Source organism: Branchiostoma lanceolatum, chromosome 13, assembly GCF_035083965.1.
Source record: "Branchiostoma lanceolatum isolate klBraLanc5 chromosome 13, klBraLanc5.hap2, whole genome shotgun sequence".
In the NCBI taxonomy this organism is placed as follows: domain Eukaryota; kingdom Metazoa; phylum Chordata; class Leptocardii; order Amphioxiformes; family Branchiostomatidae; genus Branchiostoma; species Branchiostoma lanceolatum.
Window position 1 is genome coordinate 4225897 of NC_089734.1, and position 15262 is coordinate 4241158.

The following is a 15262-nucleotide window of genomic DNA, read 5'->3' on the forward strand; positions in this document are numbered from 1 at the left end:
GTTATACTGTAGGCATAAATGCGTAGCCGTAGAGACGACTATTAAATTGAATATATACGAACGTCATAGCATATCGCATTTGGTAAGAATGCGTCAACGTATAAATCTCTGTCCTTTGTCTTAATTCCAAACAACTGATAACATTAATGTGCAGGTTGTATCAGGTAAACATGATATCACTCACGACAACGTTCGTCTTGTTTATGTAGAAAGTTTCCCGGAATCCCCAGCGTTACAAAACAACCTTCAGAGAGATTTAAGATTTCCCAGCGTCAACTCGATCCCCCTGTTTTTTTTCTTGCATCCACCTGTCGCACGCGAACCCACCCCCTCCTTACTTCCGCTCGGGTAATGTAACCAAGCTATATAAACCGTCGCCGTTCAGACTGGTGCAAGATTCATCGGGAAGAGAGCTGAAGAACGCCGCCGCTGCGCCACGACACTCACACAGCCGAGCAAGAAGACGACAACGACGACGGAAATGAAGACCTTCATTCTACAACTGTCCATGATCTGTGCTGCTGCGGTGTTCAAAGTAGCGTCTCCGCTAGTCATCACAGGGGTGAGTGTGCCTCATTTTATTCTTTATTATTTCTTTACTTCGGTTTTTGACAGACAAGGACGACGTGGCACTGCACTCAAGTTTTTATAACTTATATTAACAGTGGCATGTACAGAACAACATACCCATTTTTTATACACCTGGGTGAAGTGAGGAAAGTCGTGTAAAGTGCACAACATCGGGCACAACATCGTGTAAAGGGCACAACATCGGTGGCGTCAGGGGGATTCGAACTCGGGACCGCTGGGCCGAACACCCTGCCGTTACGCCACACGACCCCACCAACATTCATTTTATTTGTGCACGTCTTTAACCTGGTTTCTGTTCTAAGGTTTTTGTTTCGGTGGATAGTGCAGAATTTGAAATCTCCGTATGAATTTGCCTTTTTTACTAGCACAACCAATCTTTCTATGCGACTCTTTCCTATGTTCTTGTGGTTGTGAATCTTGTTTCCCCTTCTGTCTGCTGGCCATCATGTGTAAGATCTCCAGTTCCTAGTCTATACTGGTTAGCTCTCTGAAGGTAGAATGGGCCCATTTCTAATTTGTAGCAGCATGTTAGGAAGAAAAAAGACAAACGAAGAAAGCTGTCCTTTAGAAAGCCTTAGAATCTTTAGTTTCTGCTTGGTGATGCCCAAATGCTACAAAGGATATAGCTAGCTGACTCTCCGAGCGATCTTTCTCTCCCTATGTCTCTCTCTTTCTGTCTGTCTGTGTCTGTGTGTTTGCCTCTCTCTTTCTTTCTTTCCCTGTGTCTCTTTCTGCGCCTGTTTCTCTGTCTCTCTCTGTCTCTCTGTCTGTCTGCCACCTCTCTCTTTGTGTCTGTGTCTAGTTCCGAGTGTATCTCTCTCCCAGTGCGAGTATGTGCGCGCTCACAAGTCTCCCCATCTCTTCCACGTAAGAATCGATGCTTCATAATAACGACATAACCTTCCTTACCTCACGTTAGGGCTGCCGCAGTGACTACGGATGCATCGCGAACAAATGGGAGAACTGGTTGCTGCGCCCGGCCGTGTGTGTGTGTGTGTGTCTGTCTGTCAGTCTGTCTTTTTGTCTCTGCATGCTTCTGTCTGTCTCTCTCTGTCTCTGTCTCTGTCTCTGTCTGTCTGTCTGTCTGTCTGTCTGTCTCTCTCTCTATATATATATCTCTCTCTCTCTCTCTCTCTTTCTCTCTCTGTCTATTTCTATTTCTGAGTGTTTGTCTCTCCCCGTACGACTATGTGCGTCCGGTTCTTAATGATGATAACCTCACCTCACGCTAGGGCTGCCGCAGTGACTACGAGTGCATCGCGAACAAAGGGGAGAACTGGTGCTGCGCGCGGTGGAACCTCGGGTCTGGCATCGCCGTGTGCAAGCCCAGAGGCCGCGTGGGGGACGAGTGCCACATCTCCAGCAACCTCATGCCGTACCCGCTGGAGGCACCTCGGGCCTTCTGGCGCTGTCCCTGCGGCCCGGACCTCGGGTGCACTGCCACCGAAACGGCCAAGATCGGCCACTGTACCACGTTTGATAACATCTTCATGGCACAAGCAGGTACTGACATAGAATGACAAACGACAAAATCCATCGCTGTCATGAGAGATTCCATCATAGTATCTTTCGCATTGTTTAATAATGCTGTTATTTCCCAATCGCAGATTTGTTACAAATACAACAAAATGTGACGACGGTTTCCTCTCCTGAAATCTCTTGCAATATCGCTATTTGAAGCGGATTATATATATATTTTGAACTGTAGTCTAGTTAAGGAATATTTTTTCTGACCCGAATGAATTTGCACACTGGTTGTGCCCGACTACTGTACTTCAATCGTACACATTATAAGAGACAAACTGCGGGCAATGTGCCTTTTAGAATAAGGACTATCCTAATTCGTAAACCTAGTTCCTTTAGTTCTTATTGGAACCGAATCCACGAAGAATGACAATAAAGAATTCAATGGACATTGAGAAATGTGTTATGTACTTATTGACCAAAAAGATAGATACTCGTCTGATGAGAAGTAAATGGTGAACACGACCGCACTTCTTAATCATTTCAAATGGAGTCAACATGCTACTTGGCCTTGGAATAATTCATCGTTCTAGAGTTATACATCAATGGAATTTGTCAACATATGGTTATGTCTTATTACTGTTTTGATCAGCGCCCACACAAAGACGGGAGAAGTTACGATATGTATCGAGGGCATGAATACTAAACTGTTACCTACAGCGAATTCTGCTGCCGCTGCATAAGAGGTCCTTTTATCTTTTGCTTTGAAAAACAAATTGCGCAAATAAGGACAGATAAGGGCACTTAAGGTCACAGGCAGTGATAGGATACGCTTTGAAAATTCTTCTTTGAATGTTGTTTTGTTTACCATGCATTCAAACGTAGGTTTCGCAGACTCTATTATTCCACTTGTTGACACAAAAACAGTGAGACAAAACATTAAGACGCAAGCAAATAAAAAGCTTGTGATTATTTATTTGTTTTATCTATTTATTTGCACATAAAAAGAAATAACAACACAATAAAACACGCACAGAAGAAAGGGAAACGCCTAAATGGGCTCCTACTTTGTTCTAACAGTACAAATAATAATTTCGTAACGGCTATAGCTACAGTCCTTTAATGGCTATGGGTCAATCACTTTTCGGGGTGTGAATGAAATGATAAATGGTTGAATGAAATGATGAATGGTAGAATGAAATGATGAATGAATGAATGAATGGTTTATCATGATCGCTATGATTAGATCTGAAAAGTATTACGTACTTTTTAATACTCTCACAATACCGCCACTAATCTTTATAGCGACGAATTAATAAGAAAGATGAATTCAAAGAGATCTACTAGTGCAGCATCAGTAATCCCAGAGGTATATACGCTTCAGATATCCAGGTGTTCAACACATTCTGAAGCCTCGATAACTATGCATGCAGTCTACGACGACGAGGGAGGACACAAATCTACAGACCCTTGCAATTGTCAGGACAGGCAATTGGACAGGACTTGTGGGAAGAACAGACCACCACAGGCTACATATGAAACGGAAGCTTTCTTAACAATGCACAACATTTTTCCCGTGGTTTTACATCCTCAAACATTCTTTGTATTTCGGGCACGCTCTACAGGACAAGAAAAGAATGCAGCTGATGATTGAACTAAGGTATATAACTGTAAGATGAGTCTCTTCCAAGGTTCTTCTGAGCACACCCTACTTTGAACTGAAGTCCACGGCGTTTTCTTCTGAACTGTGGCCATTCTGAAATCATCCTCACAGGAGATGTGATTTGGCACACTGTTTTGCAATATGAGTCACGCAATGTATGTATTGAAAGTTTATTTGCAAGTTCTTGCCTGAAGGCTGATTGTAAGTACATGAAAGAAACATAGGGGACATACATCATGATTTTGTTTGATCTTTTGTTTATTCATGAGAAGCTCAAATTGGCCTGCAGACCGCTTTTCATTGAGGTCATGCGGGAAGAGGTAAGGGTCAGATGAAATATAACAGAGATACACAGTCATTTGAGTCCTAATAACTTTATCAACATATATCGTTACATATATATATGGTATAACATATACAATTGGTACAATATACAACATATAGTAGGACAAAAGCTGTTTTTATGGTCCGTGTCCGTTCGTTTTGGTCATTTCCGTTACTTCAAGAGTCTCTTAAAGGAAGTAAGATACATATGACAATGGACAATGTGGTTGACGTTGTCGTAAGAGACTACTCAAATACTAGTAATGTCTAAACAAGTTGGGCTTGACTTCTTTTTTTGAAGCAGAGGAAGACGAAAAGTACATTTGTTTCTATAATTTGTGTTTTCTATTCGTCCGTGAATGTGAGAAAGTTGGGTAGGTCATGGTGACTTCTTTAAAGTATTGGTCTCTTTCATCGTGGTTCATGAACAATTGGAAATAAAATGTGTTTCGTATTGAGTCGTGGAGAAATTGCCACAACTCATGCAGAAATATTTAAGATGATATTCCGTTCAGTGTATCAGGAGAGGGATCGAAGTCAATTATATTAAATCATTTTCGTTAAGTCCTCTTCTAGATATGTAATTAAAATCATCAATCAAGATATGATCGTTGATATTTCCGGATATTGCAGCAAACGACAGATTTAACCTTACATTCATTTGTCCGATACGAGCAACGTACGAAATTAGTCTATATCATCAGTCGACGTGATTTTGCTTTTGTTATATATGCTACTGTTGATTGAACTTTGGTCTTTTGTATATATTTTCGGATTGTTTGAGTGTGCTCTTATGTACTTTTAATTCTAAGACTACGTAATTCAGCCGGTTTACTTTTAAAAAAGGTTACATCGGCTGCAATGCTGTTTTAATTTCTGTATGTGTCAATTCCTGAATAAACCATTTATATAATCTAATGATGCGAAAGAACTCGTTTATCACTATGACCCGAAAAAGTGAAGAAACGTGAAAAAAAACTAAAACATGAAGAGAACTAAAATAACACACATGCACTGACACGCAAACACACACGCATACGCAGTCCTACACGCAGACAAACATTAACGCACATACAATCATACACTCACACACACATAGCCAGAGAGAGAGAGATGAATAGTTAAACTGATAATATAGAGCAAAAGAACATAGTATTTCAAACACAGACCCACCACCAAAACGTGCACTTGTGCAGTGCAGACGTCACACCACCAGCGTAACACTAGTACTAGGCCATTAAACAAACACATAAAACAAAGACATCAGCAAACATCACATATATCCCTCCGCCATTCATGCTTTTCCCTAACACTCTACAGTAGCAAATACCTTTCAAGAATCTATCACTTAAAGCTGTTAACACGAATAAAAGAACGTTGAATCCCAAGGCTAAGTGCAATTTGTTTGACGACTTGACGTACATCTAACATTTCAGAACAAAAAATGGATCTCTAATCTTTTCAGAACGTCGTGTCCTTTAAAGGGAACTTCAGACACCTTGAACGTGGCAATGCGCTGACGTAGGGAGGTTGGAAAAGATTAGAGGCTTGGAAGAATCTTTGGTGATATTTGTCCATCCAACCCCATCCTTAACAGTTAAGATGTATTGAACAAAACATATTGTGGGTGTAGTGGTTACGAACAAGTTTTCTTAATGTGTAAACAGTCTGAATATTTTGGTGACATTTGCCACGTACTAGACAAAACATTACGCAGTTTTATAAATGTGCAAACAAAATGTAATTTTTTTTCTGATTAGTGTTTGTGAAATTGTTTCGCAGCTGAATTGTTAATTGCGTAAACAGTATTCTTATTCACTCCGAACGTTTTGGAATCGTCTGTCTTTACTCTTTGTTTACTGAAGTTTTCAAACAGCTGGGTATTGCCCCATTCCACTCTGACGAAATGTTTTCAGACAAATGTCTTTGAAATGTAACCGATGTTGCGTGTTCGGATCGAAAAACAAACCGTCGCGTGACACTTTGATAAACCTCGAGGGTCTGCATGGGGGGTCCTGATTACGCTTTACACTAAATCCTTGGTACGAGGATGACCTAACGAGGATGACTACAGAAAAATTGCAGGCTAGACTGTAATTTACGGGAAAATGTTTGACTCGATTACACTTTACGTTAAATGCACTGGCTATTTTCACCTCCTCACAACGGATTACGTAAAATGAAATAGCTTCCCTAAGAATTACAGGAAATTAAAAAGACACGCCTACGAATTACGACAAAGAGCTTGCAGACGTAGAGAATGTTATCAAAGCTGATCTTAGGTATATGTATGGAACTTTAAAGCAGTTGAAGTAGGTGCAATTTTGGTGTCAAAATATTGTAAGGTCTGTGGATCACTTCACGGTGCAATATAACCTTGGGCGCTGGGGGAAGCCGCTTGATGGGCTGAATGTTTGGCATGGTTTTTTTAACCCTTGGTACTTCCATTAAATATTTGAATATTTGAATACATCAAATGTTAAAGTTATGAATTCTAATTCAGACTTCGTTCATCATAGATGTTTTGGGTGAATACGTTTTACACGATACTCCATAGTAATCATTCCTGACACTACATAGCAGTCCTATGCAAGCGACACTTCGAATTCATCGACGTAGAGCTAGCGCGACCCACAGGCAGTCTGTACGGATCAAAGAGAGACACCCTACGGCTGACTGAAGTATTGCAACACTTAGAAAACAGTCTCGTTCTAAATTCGAAAAGTCCAACTTTTTCTAGAATTTGTGGGTTCTGTGATTGAGGAAAGTAGCTTTTTGTTCATCCGTGAATGTGTTAAAGAAGTGGTATTTTATATACATATACAATTAAAAATATGTAACATAGCCTCTAACGTTACATGGCAGGACTGTGGCATTGTCTGACAACTTCTTTTTGTTTGCACAGAATTTCATCTTCGTGATCTTTTCGAGTCCCGCAACCACTCGATGATAAAGGATGCCATCTAGCGAGGATCCAGAGAACTTCATGAGATTCCTAGAAAGATACCATTTGCCTTTAGCCACGGTTGCTTAAGATTCTAGTATACGTAATTGAGCACAAAATACACACTAATCGCTCAAGACTTAAAAGTAGAAAGGTTAACAGATTTTATGGGCTAATTACTTCTATATAATCGAGATATACAAATGATATAAAAGAAAAACTAAAGCACGGAATAAAGAACAAGATTGTCCTTTCAATTGATATTCACTGTACTTTTAAAAACAAGAATGAAATGCACTGTACCTTAAGAAGCCAGAAAAGGAAGTTCCATGTTCAAAGAAATCGGCATTATCAACGAATTTAGTCAACTAAAAACACATAGCAATTCACACGCGGTTTACACACACGGGAAACTGCTAATAACCAACCAAATTAAAACTGAAAATTAAGAAACAATCATAGTAAAAATTCGTAATAACTTGTAGCATATGCATGCCACGATGTTGATAGATTACGATTGGTTTCAGGCAGCAGACGTTTAGACAATGTCATATACCTAATAGTTAGGCTGGATCTGTTTCAGTGTTGAGTGTCTGATGATGATTGTCAATAAGACAATGCAAGATCCATATGCCCCTTCAAGATGAAATACAAAGTTGCAAAAGGTTGTTTGGATTAGTAATCTTCACTGTCGCCAGTTAGAAAGCTGAATAAAGTACCACCCATTGTGAAAATGATGAACTTTGTTTCTGCGTGTTCTTTTCATGGAGTGACCGAGTGAAGTCCGTGTCATGCTATTTGATACTAAACTATATACACCTGAGTTGAGTGAGGAAAGTGCCTTTCCCAAGGGCACAACATACATTGGGACCTATCAGGGATTCGAACTCCGTACCTCCGGGTTCTGAGTCAACAATCCTAACCATAAGGCCACCGTGCCACCGTATCTCCCATATACAAAAAGTCCAGCATGAAATGTCTGCTCTTTCACAATCAATCAGTTTAATCGCAACTTTACCCCATTTGCCCACAACATTTATTTTTTCATTGTTTTTTACCTTCTCTTTTGTTAAGATACAGAGTGGTTAAAAGTCATTGAAAGTTCGTGTGGAGGTGTGTGTGTGCTAGAAATCTTGTATTTAGTTTTTATTTCTTTTAATTCAATAAACAATAAATAATACAGAAACTAAACTGAAAAAGCCAAGATAATGAAAAAAAAAACTAAAGAGAAGAAGCCTTCCATAATTAAAGCCTGACATTTGGTTATGGCAACAATATCAATATCACAATGACAAGATTAAAGTAAAACAAATGAAATTATAATCTGGCTTCCCCCTCCGAGATGCGATAAAACCTTCTGTCTTTTGAAGGACAGATGTACAATAATATGTTAGAGGACTAGAAATTTAAAACCTTAAAACGCCGTGAAAGAAAGATAGAAATCTTAATTGTTTATAACTAACCTCCAAATCCTGTTACAGCATTGGCAAAATAGATATTTGTAAATAGATAAACAAGCATTGAAAAATGTATTAAAACATCTAGAATCTAAGTCCACCGTACCAAGAATCATCTATTCAAGTCTTTAGTTTATTGTGTAAAACCTTATCAGGGTTTATATCTTTTATTAGGGTAGACTTTTATTGATCACACACACACACACAACTCTCTCTCTCTCTCTCTCTCTCTCTCTCTCTCTCTCTCTTTCTCTCTCTCTCTCTCTCTCTCTCTCTCTCTCTCTCTCTCTCTCTCTCTCTCTCTCTCTCACACACACCCTCTCCCTCCTTTTGTCTGTTTATCTGTCCTATGTCTCACTCTTCTTTTCTTAATTTCTGTCTCCCTCCCACTATATATCTTTCTGTCTTTGTCTCCCTGCTTGGAGAGCACTTGGTAGTGACATGTACAGTAACGCGACATGTCGAGACGGCGTTTTAGTCACGCTTTAGAGATAAGTTATCTCTTTCCATTAACCCTACAACGCCGTGAAAGAAAGATAGAAATCTTAATTGTTTATAACTAACCTCCAAATCCTGTTACAGCATTGGCAAAATAGATATTTGTAAATAGATAAACAAGCACATTGGTTTTATAATGGTATTGATAAGTATACAAAATACAGAGCTGTCAATTTCGTTCTGCAAGACCACGTCTAAATCCTGTTGCACTGTTGAGAAAATAAACATTAACATTATAAACAAATAGATAAATTGATTTTCATAATGACTCATTGCAATGAAGTTTAGAATAAAAACAACATATGATATGAATTCAAGAATACAGGAAAGTCTAGGTTGTATTAAAACATCTAGAATCTAAGTCCACCGTACCAAGCATCATCTATTCAAGTCTTGAGTTTATTGGGTAAAACCTTATCAGGGTTTATATCTTTTATAAGGGTAGACTTTTATTGATCATACCGAATTCTACCAGTTATAACAAGTTGATGCTGTGTATTAACTTAGCGGTACCAATTATCGGTCGGTACTTATCACCGTGCACTTTGAGACGTGACAACATGACGCCACAGACCTTGAAGTTAGGGGTGACCGGGCCGTCCCCTCTATGGAATTTGTGTATGATGTGGGATGTAGTTGGTATGTCTTAACGTAGCGGTATGAATTATTGGTGGGTACCTATCACCGTCCACTTTCTGACATGACCACATGAAGCCCCAGACCTTGAAGTTAGGGGTGGAGGCGACAGTCCCCTTTGTGAAATTTGTTACATCTGGGATAGAGTTGGTGTGTATCAACGTAGCGGTACCAATTATCGGTCGGTACCTATCACCGCTCACTTTCTGACATGACCACATGAAGCCCCAGACCTTGAAGTTAGGGGTGGAGGCGACAGTCCCCTTTGTGAAATTTGTTACATCTGGGATAGAGTTGGTGTGTATCAACGTAGCGGTACCAATTATCGGTGGGTACCTATTACCGTCCACTATAGGACATGACTAAATCCTGAAACACCACTTGTAAAATAAACGTTTTAATGTACTTAACATGTAAACAAACAAGCATATTGAACGTTTTAATGTGGTTAACATGTAAACAAACAAGCATATTGATTTTAAGATGACACGGAATCAAAGTATGTTTGCAAAATAGAGATCGCGTGTTCTTCGTACGGACACTAACGTTCCAACCACTAGTTTTTTCTATGACTATTTTCAACTTGCGAAATTTATGTGTTTAGTCCAGCCAAACCATTTCTTTTCATATCCTGAGACTTTCAAGGAGGTGCTTCGATTGTATAACAAGGTTCTTTATTCACAACCACATGTTGATACAAGAGCTGGTGTTTCGTTGGCCGTCTGTTACCTTCCTTGGGTTAATAATAAGATTGGTTCTACTTTGCACTGCAGCTAGCTGTCGCTGATGCAATGTTCAAATGCGGTCCCAAACGTAAAGTACTGTCACAACTACCGAAGAACTTTGAATCAAATTGATTTTAATTTCCTGGCATTAACATAGATACTGTCAAGCAACAGTACTAAGAGACTATACAACTGAATAACTTTGTCTGAACCGTCCCTTTGATCAACTGCCCTCCCTCTATATAACAAACGAATGACCCCTTACGATCAGTTGAACCCGTGACCAATCAATGGACTGTAGAGAACCGCAAAGGACTCTGATTGGTGGATCCGTGACCAATCACTGCAGTGTAGTGAACCGCAAAGGACTCTGATTAGTGGACTCCCCGGATATAACATTCATGATAAAGAAGACAATCCGCATTCGGACATTTCTAAGACTAGAGACCACTCAAAGTTGTGAAACTTCACAATTGGTGACTCTACTTGTTGAAACTCATTGGACTCTTCAAGAAGATTGTCATCTGGTGAGTTTTTCTTTATTTTTTTTACCTGCTTCCACTGTTTTATGAAATAAAGCTGGTTGAAACTGGGCATCTCTTGATAAATACGTCTGAAGTTAATGTAAATTTTATGTCGATGCACAGAACGTCTCCAACGGGCAGCTAGAATTCGACAAGCGGTTTAGCAAAAACGCCGAATTTTTTTCGCTAAAAGTCTTTTAGAATTGTTACAAACTATATGTTGCCAAACTTTACACTATACTTTGTACTGCTGTTGTGCAATTAGGGTACTTCATTCATTCTACCAATTTTCCTATTACAAAAGAGGTGAATCAAACAACTGAAAAAGTCCAAGGGGAAACCCCAGACGTTTCGGGTAGCATCTACAGTGACTGGTGAAAGTCTTGATATCTGGAACGCCTGCCTCTTTAGAGAATCATCCAGTCGTTTTGATTGCTTTTAATCGTATACAATGCAGTTTTAATTCTGGACGACGTATTCTCTGGTTTGAACGGTGAATTTTAGACGAAATATCCAGAGTGATAGTTTATACCTCACATAGAATGCAGAACGCAGCATATCACATATACGCGAACACATTTTACAAATTGTATCAAAACATATCATTCTACCAATCTCTCTTCTTGCAGGTGAAACTAAAAGATGAAGGGATGCATGAAACTCCTGCTGGTGGTCACCGCCTTGGTGGCTGTAATGTGGGATGGCGCTCAAGCACGACGTGGTGGGCACGGACGCGGACGTCACGATGACCCCAACCCCGACGGTGTAGATACAGAGTCCCTTCCCGTGGGCGGACGTCGCGATGATCCCATCGCAGAGAGGCCCGGTGGACCACCCTTCCACCGCCGCAGAGGAGGTCGTGCTGCTCCCCACCCCTACGGTATAGATACAGAGTCCCTTCCCGTGGGCGGACGTCGCGATGATCCCATCGCACAGAGGCCCGGTGGACCACCCTTCCCCCGACGCAGAGGAGGTCGCGCTGCTCCACCACCAATATCACCACCACAACCACCACCTCGCGGACTTCACGCTGCTCCCGACATCGACATGGCAGGGCGTAACCCCCGGGAAATGCCCTCACCCCCACCACCCCCACCACCACCTCGCGGAGGCCGTACTGCTCCTATACCACCCCCACCACCCCCACCACCACCAACTGGTCGCGCGGCACCTGAAGATCTGGACAAGTTCGATCCTCGCTGGTACGTCTTTTTGTTTTCACCAAACCGAGCTATATACCTGAACTAGTATATGATGAAGCATATATCACACAACCACAATACCACTGTTGGCTATATCTAAACAGGCTGGGTTTGACCTCTTTTTCTTAGACAATGGAAGACGAAAAGTCCCACTTTTTCTAGAATTTGTGGGTTCTGTGATTTTAAGAGGAAAGTAACTTTTTGTCCATCCGTGAATGTGTTAAAGAAGTGGTATTTTATATACATATACAATTAAAAATATGTAACATCGCCTCTAACGTTACATGGCAGGACTGTGGCATTGTCTGACAACTTCTTTTTGTTTGCACAGAATTTCATCTTCGTGATCTTTTCCACCACTCGATGATAAAGGATGCCATCTAGCGAGGATCCAGAGAACTTCATGAGATTCCTAGAAAGATACCATTTGCCTTTAGCCACGGTTGCTTAAGATTCTAGTATACGTAATTGAGCACAAAATACACACTAATCGCTCAAGACTTACAAAGTAGAAAGGCTAACAGATTTTATGGGCTACTTACTTCTATATAATCTAGATATGCAAATGATATAAAAGAAAAACTAAAGCACGGAATAAAGAACAAGATTGTCCTTTCAATTGATATTAACTGTACTTTTAAAAACAAGAATGAAATGCACTGTACCTTAAGAAGCCAGAAAAGGAAGTTCCATGTTCAAAGAAATCGGCATTATCAACGAATTTAGTCAACTAAAAACACATAGCAATTCATACGCGGTTTATACACACGGGAAACTGCTAATAACCAACCAAATTGAAACTGAAAATTAAAGAAACAATCATAGTAAAAATTCGTAATAACTTGTAGCATATGCATGCCACGATGTTGATAGATTGTGATCGGTTTCAGGCAGCAGACTTTTAGACAATGTCACATACCTAATAGTTAGGCTGGATCTGATTTAAGTTGAGTTTCTGATGATGATTGTCAATAAGACAATGCAAGATCCATATGCCCCTTCAAGATGAAGTACAAAGTTGCAAAAGGTTGTTTAGATTAGTAATCTTCACTGTCGCCAGATAAGCTGAATAAAGTACCACCCGTTGTGAAAATGATGAACTTTGTTTCTGCGTGTTCTTTTCATGAAAGTGACCAAGTGAAGTCTGTGTCGTGCTATTTGATACAAAACTATATACACCTGAGTTGAGTGAGGAAGGTGTCTTTCCCAAGGGCACAACATACATTGGGACCTATCAGGGATTCGAACTCCGTACCTCCGGGTTCTGAGTCAACAATCCTAACCATAAGGCCACCGTGCCACCGTATCTCCCATATACAAAAAGTCCCGCATGAAATGTCTGCTCTTTCACAATCAATCAGTTTAATCGCAACTTTACCCCATTTGCCCACAACATTTATTTTTTCATTATTTTTTACCTTCTCTTTTTGTTAAGATACAGAGTGGTTAAAAGTCATTGAAAGTTCGTGTGGAGGTGTGTATGTGCTAGAAATCTTTCTTTTTATTTTTTTTAATTCAATAAACAATAAATAATACACAAACTAAACTGAAAAAGCCAAGATAATAGAAAAAAGCTAAAGAGAAGAAGCCTCCCATAATTAAAGCCTTACATTTGGTTATGGCAACAATATCAATATCACAATTACAAGATTAATTCTGTATGTTCCAATAAAGTAAAACAAATGAAATTATAATCCGGCTTCCCCCTCCGAGATGCGATAAAACCTTCTGTCTTTTGAAGGACAGATGTACAATAATATGTTAGAGGACTAGAAATTTAAAACCTTAAAACGCCGTGAACGAAAGATAGAAATCTTAATTGTTTATAACTAACCTCCAAATCCTGTTACAGCATTGGCAAAATAGATATTTGTAAATAGATAAACAATCACATTGATTTTATAATGGTATTGATAAGTATACAAAATACAGAGCTGTCAATTTCGTTCTGCAAGACCACGTCTAAATCCTGTTGCACTGTTGAGAAAATAAACATTAAAATCATAAACAAATAGATAGATTGATTTTCATAATTGCAATGAATTTAGAATAAAAACAACTCTATAATCATCATAATCATGAATCGTATGATATGAATTCAAGAATACAGGTGTTGAAAGTCTATTTTGTATTGCAACACTTAGAATCTAAGTAAACACTCCACCGAACATGAAGCGTCATCCATTAGGATCTAGATGTTATTGGGTAGAACTTTATTAGCGATTATATCTTTTACTAGGGTAGACTTAATTGGTCATACCGAATTCGTACGCGCGTATACCGAGTTATAACAAGTAGATGCTGTGTATTAACGTAGCCGTACCAATTATCGGTGGGTACCATTTACCGCCCACTTTGTGACATGACCACTTAACTCTGCAGACTTTGAAGTTAGGGGTGACCGGGCCGTCCCCTCTGTGAAATTTGTGTATGATGTGGGATGTAGTTGGTATGTCTTAACGTAGCGGTACCAATTATCGGTCGGTACCTATTACCGTCCTCTTTCTGACATGACCACATGAAGCCTCAGACCTTGAAGTTAGGGGTGGAGGCGACAGTCCCCTTTGTGAAATTTGTTACATCTGAAATTTGTAAAAATTGTGAAATTTGTTTCGTCTGCTACGAATCATGGCCACATGTTACAAACTGTAGAGAGGGCGTCCCTTACCGAAGATCCATACTCATTTTCTGATCTCTGACCTTCTTAGCAACAGGGGAAAATGGAGGAAACGTGTTGTCACCTGGGTAGCAGCATCCGACCGGTGATATGATGACTCAATTTCATCTGAGTCGAGGGAGGACATTGTTGTTAATTGCCTCTCCCAAGGGCACAGCATTGGAAACCACTCGGGAATTGAACCATGAACCTTTAGATTGCAGCAGTTACAACCTTAACCAACACGGCAATCCTTGGTTACTTGTGACCTTGTCAACATATTCACAAGTACAACTCTGTTGGGCACCTATCCGTTGGTTGTGTGTTGTTTTGTATACATTGTGTCGCAATGCCATATATCATATGTACCTTGCCGTGTGAACAAAGCACACAACAACTAACCAAGACACTACCGACCACAAACGTCCCACCACACACACTGTTGTTTTGTCAGTCCGACGGAAAATTTCCATCGACGGATTGGTAAGTCAAAGTTTTATCGAATATCAAGTTTCATTTAATCATGGAGAAATATTTGATGGTAATTTCATACTTTTATTTGTTAATGTTGATATTTG

The 15262-nt window shown here is 39.8% G+C and overlaps 1 protein-coding gene and 1 long non-coding RNA gene across 2 annotated transcripts; both read left to right on the forward strand.

The window, feature by feature from the left end:
* The first annotated feature begins 408 nt into the window (after positions 1 to 408).
* Positions 409 to 2508, forward strand: LOC136447900 (prokineticin-1-like). The gene is made up of 2 exons (XM_066447023.1): positions 409 to 562; positions 1824 to 2508. Exons 1-2 carry the CDS (start codon positions 482 to 484, stop codon positions 2109 to 2111), a joined length of 369 nt encoding a protein of 122 aa, XP_066303120.1. The 5' UTR covers positions 409 to 481; the 3' UTR covers positions 2112 to 2508.
* Positions 2509 to 10708: 8200 nt separating this feature from the next.
* LOC136447465 (uncharacterized) lies at positions 10709 to 13124 on the forward strand. Its single transcript, XR_010757722.1, has 3 exons — positions 10709 to 10829; positions 11456 to 12028; positions 12360 to 13124. It is a non-coding gene; the product is annotated as an uncharacterized lncRNA (long non-coding RNA).
* The last annotated feature ends 2138 nt before the right edge of the window (positions 13125 to 15262 follow it).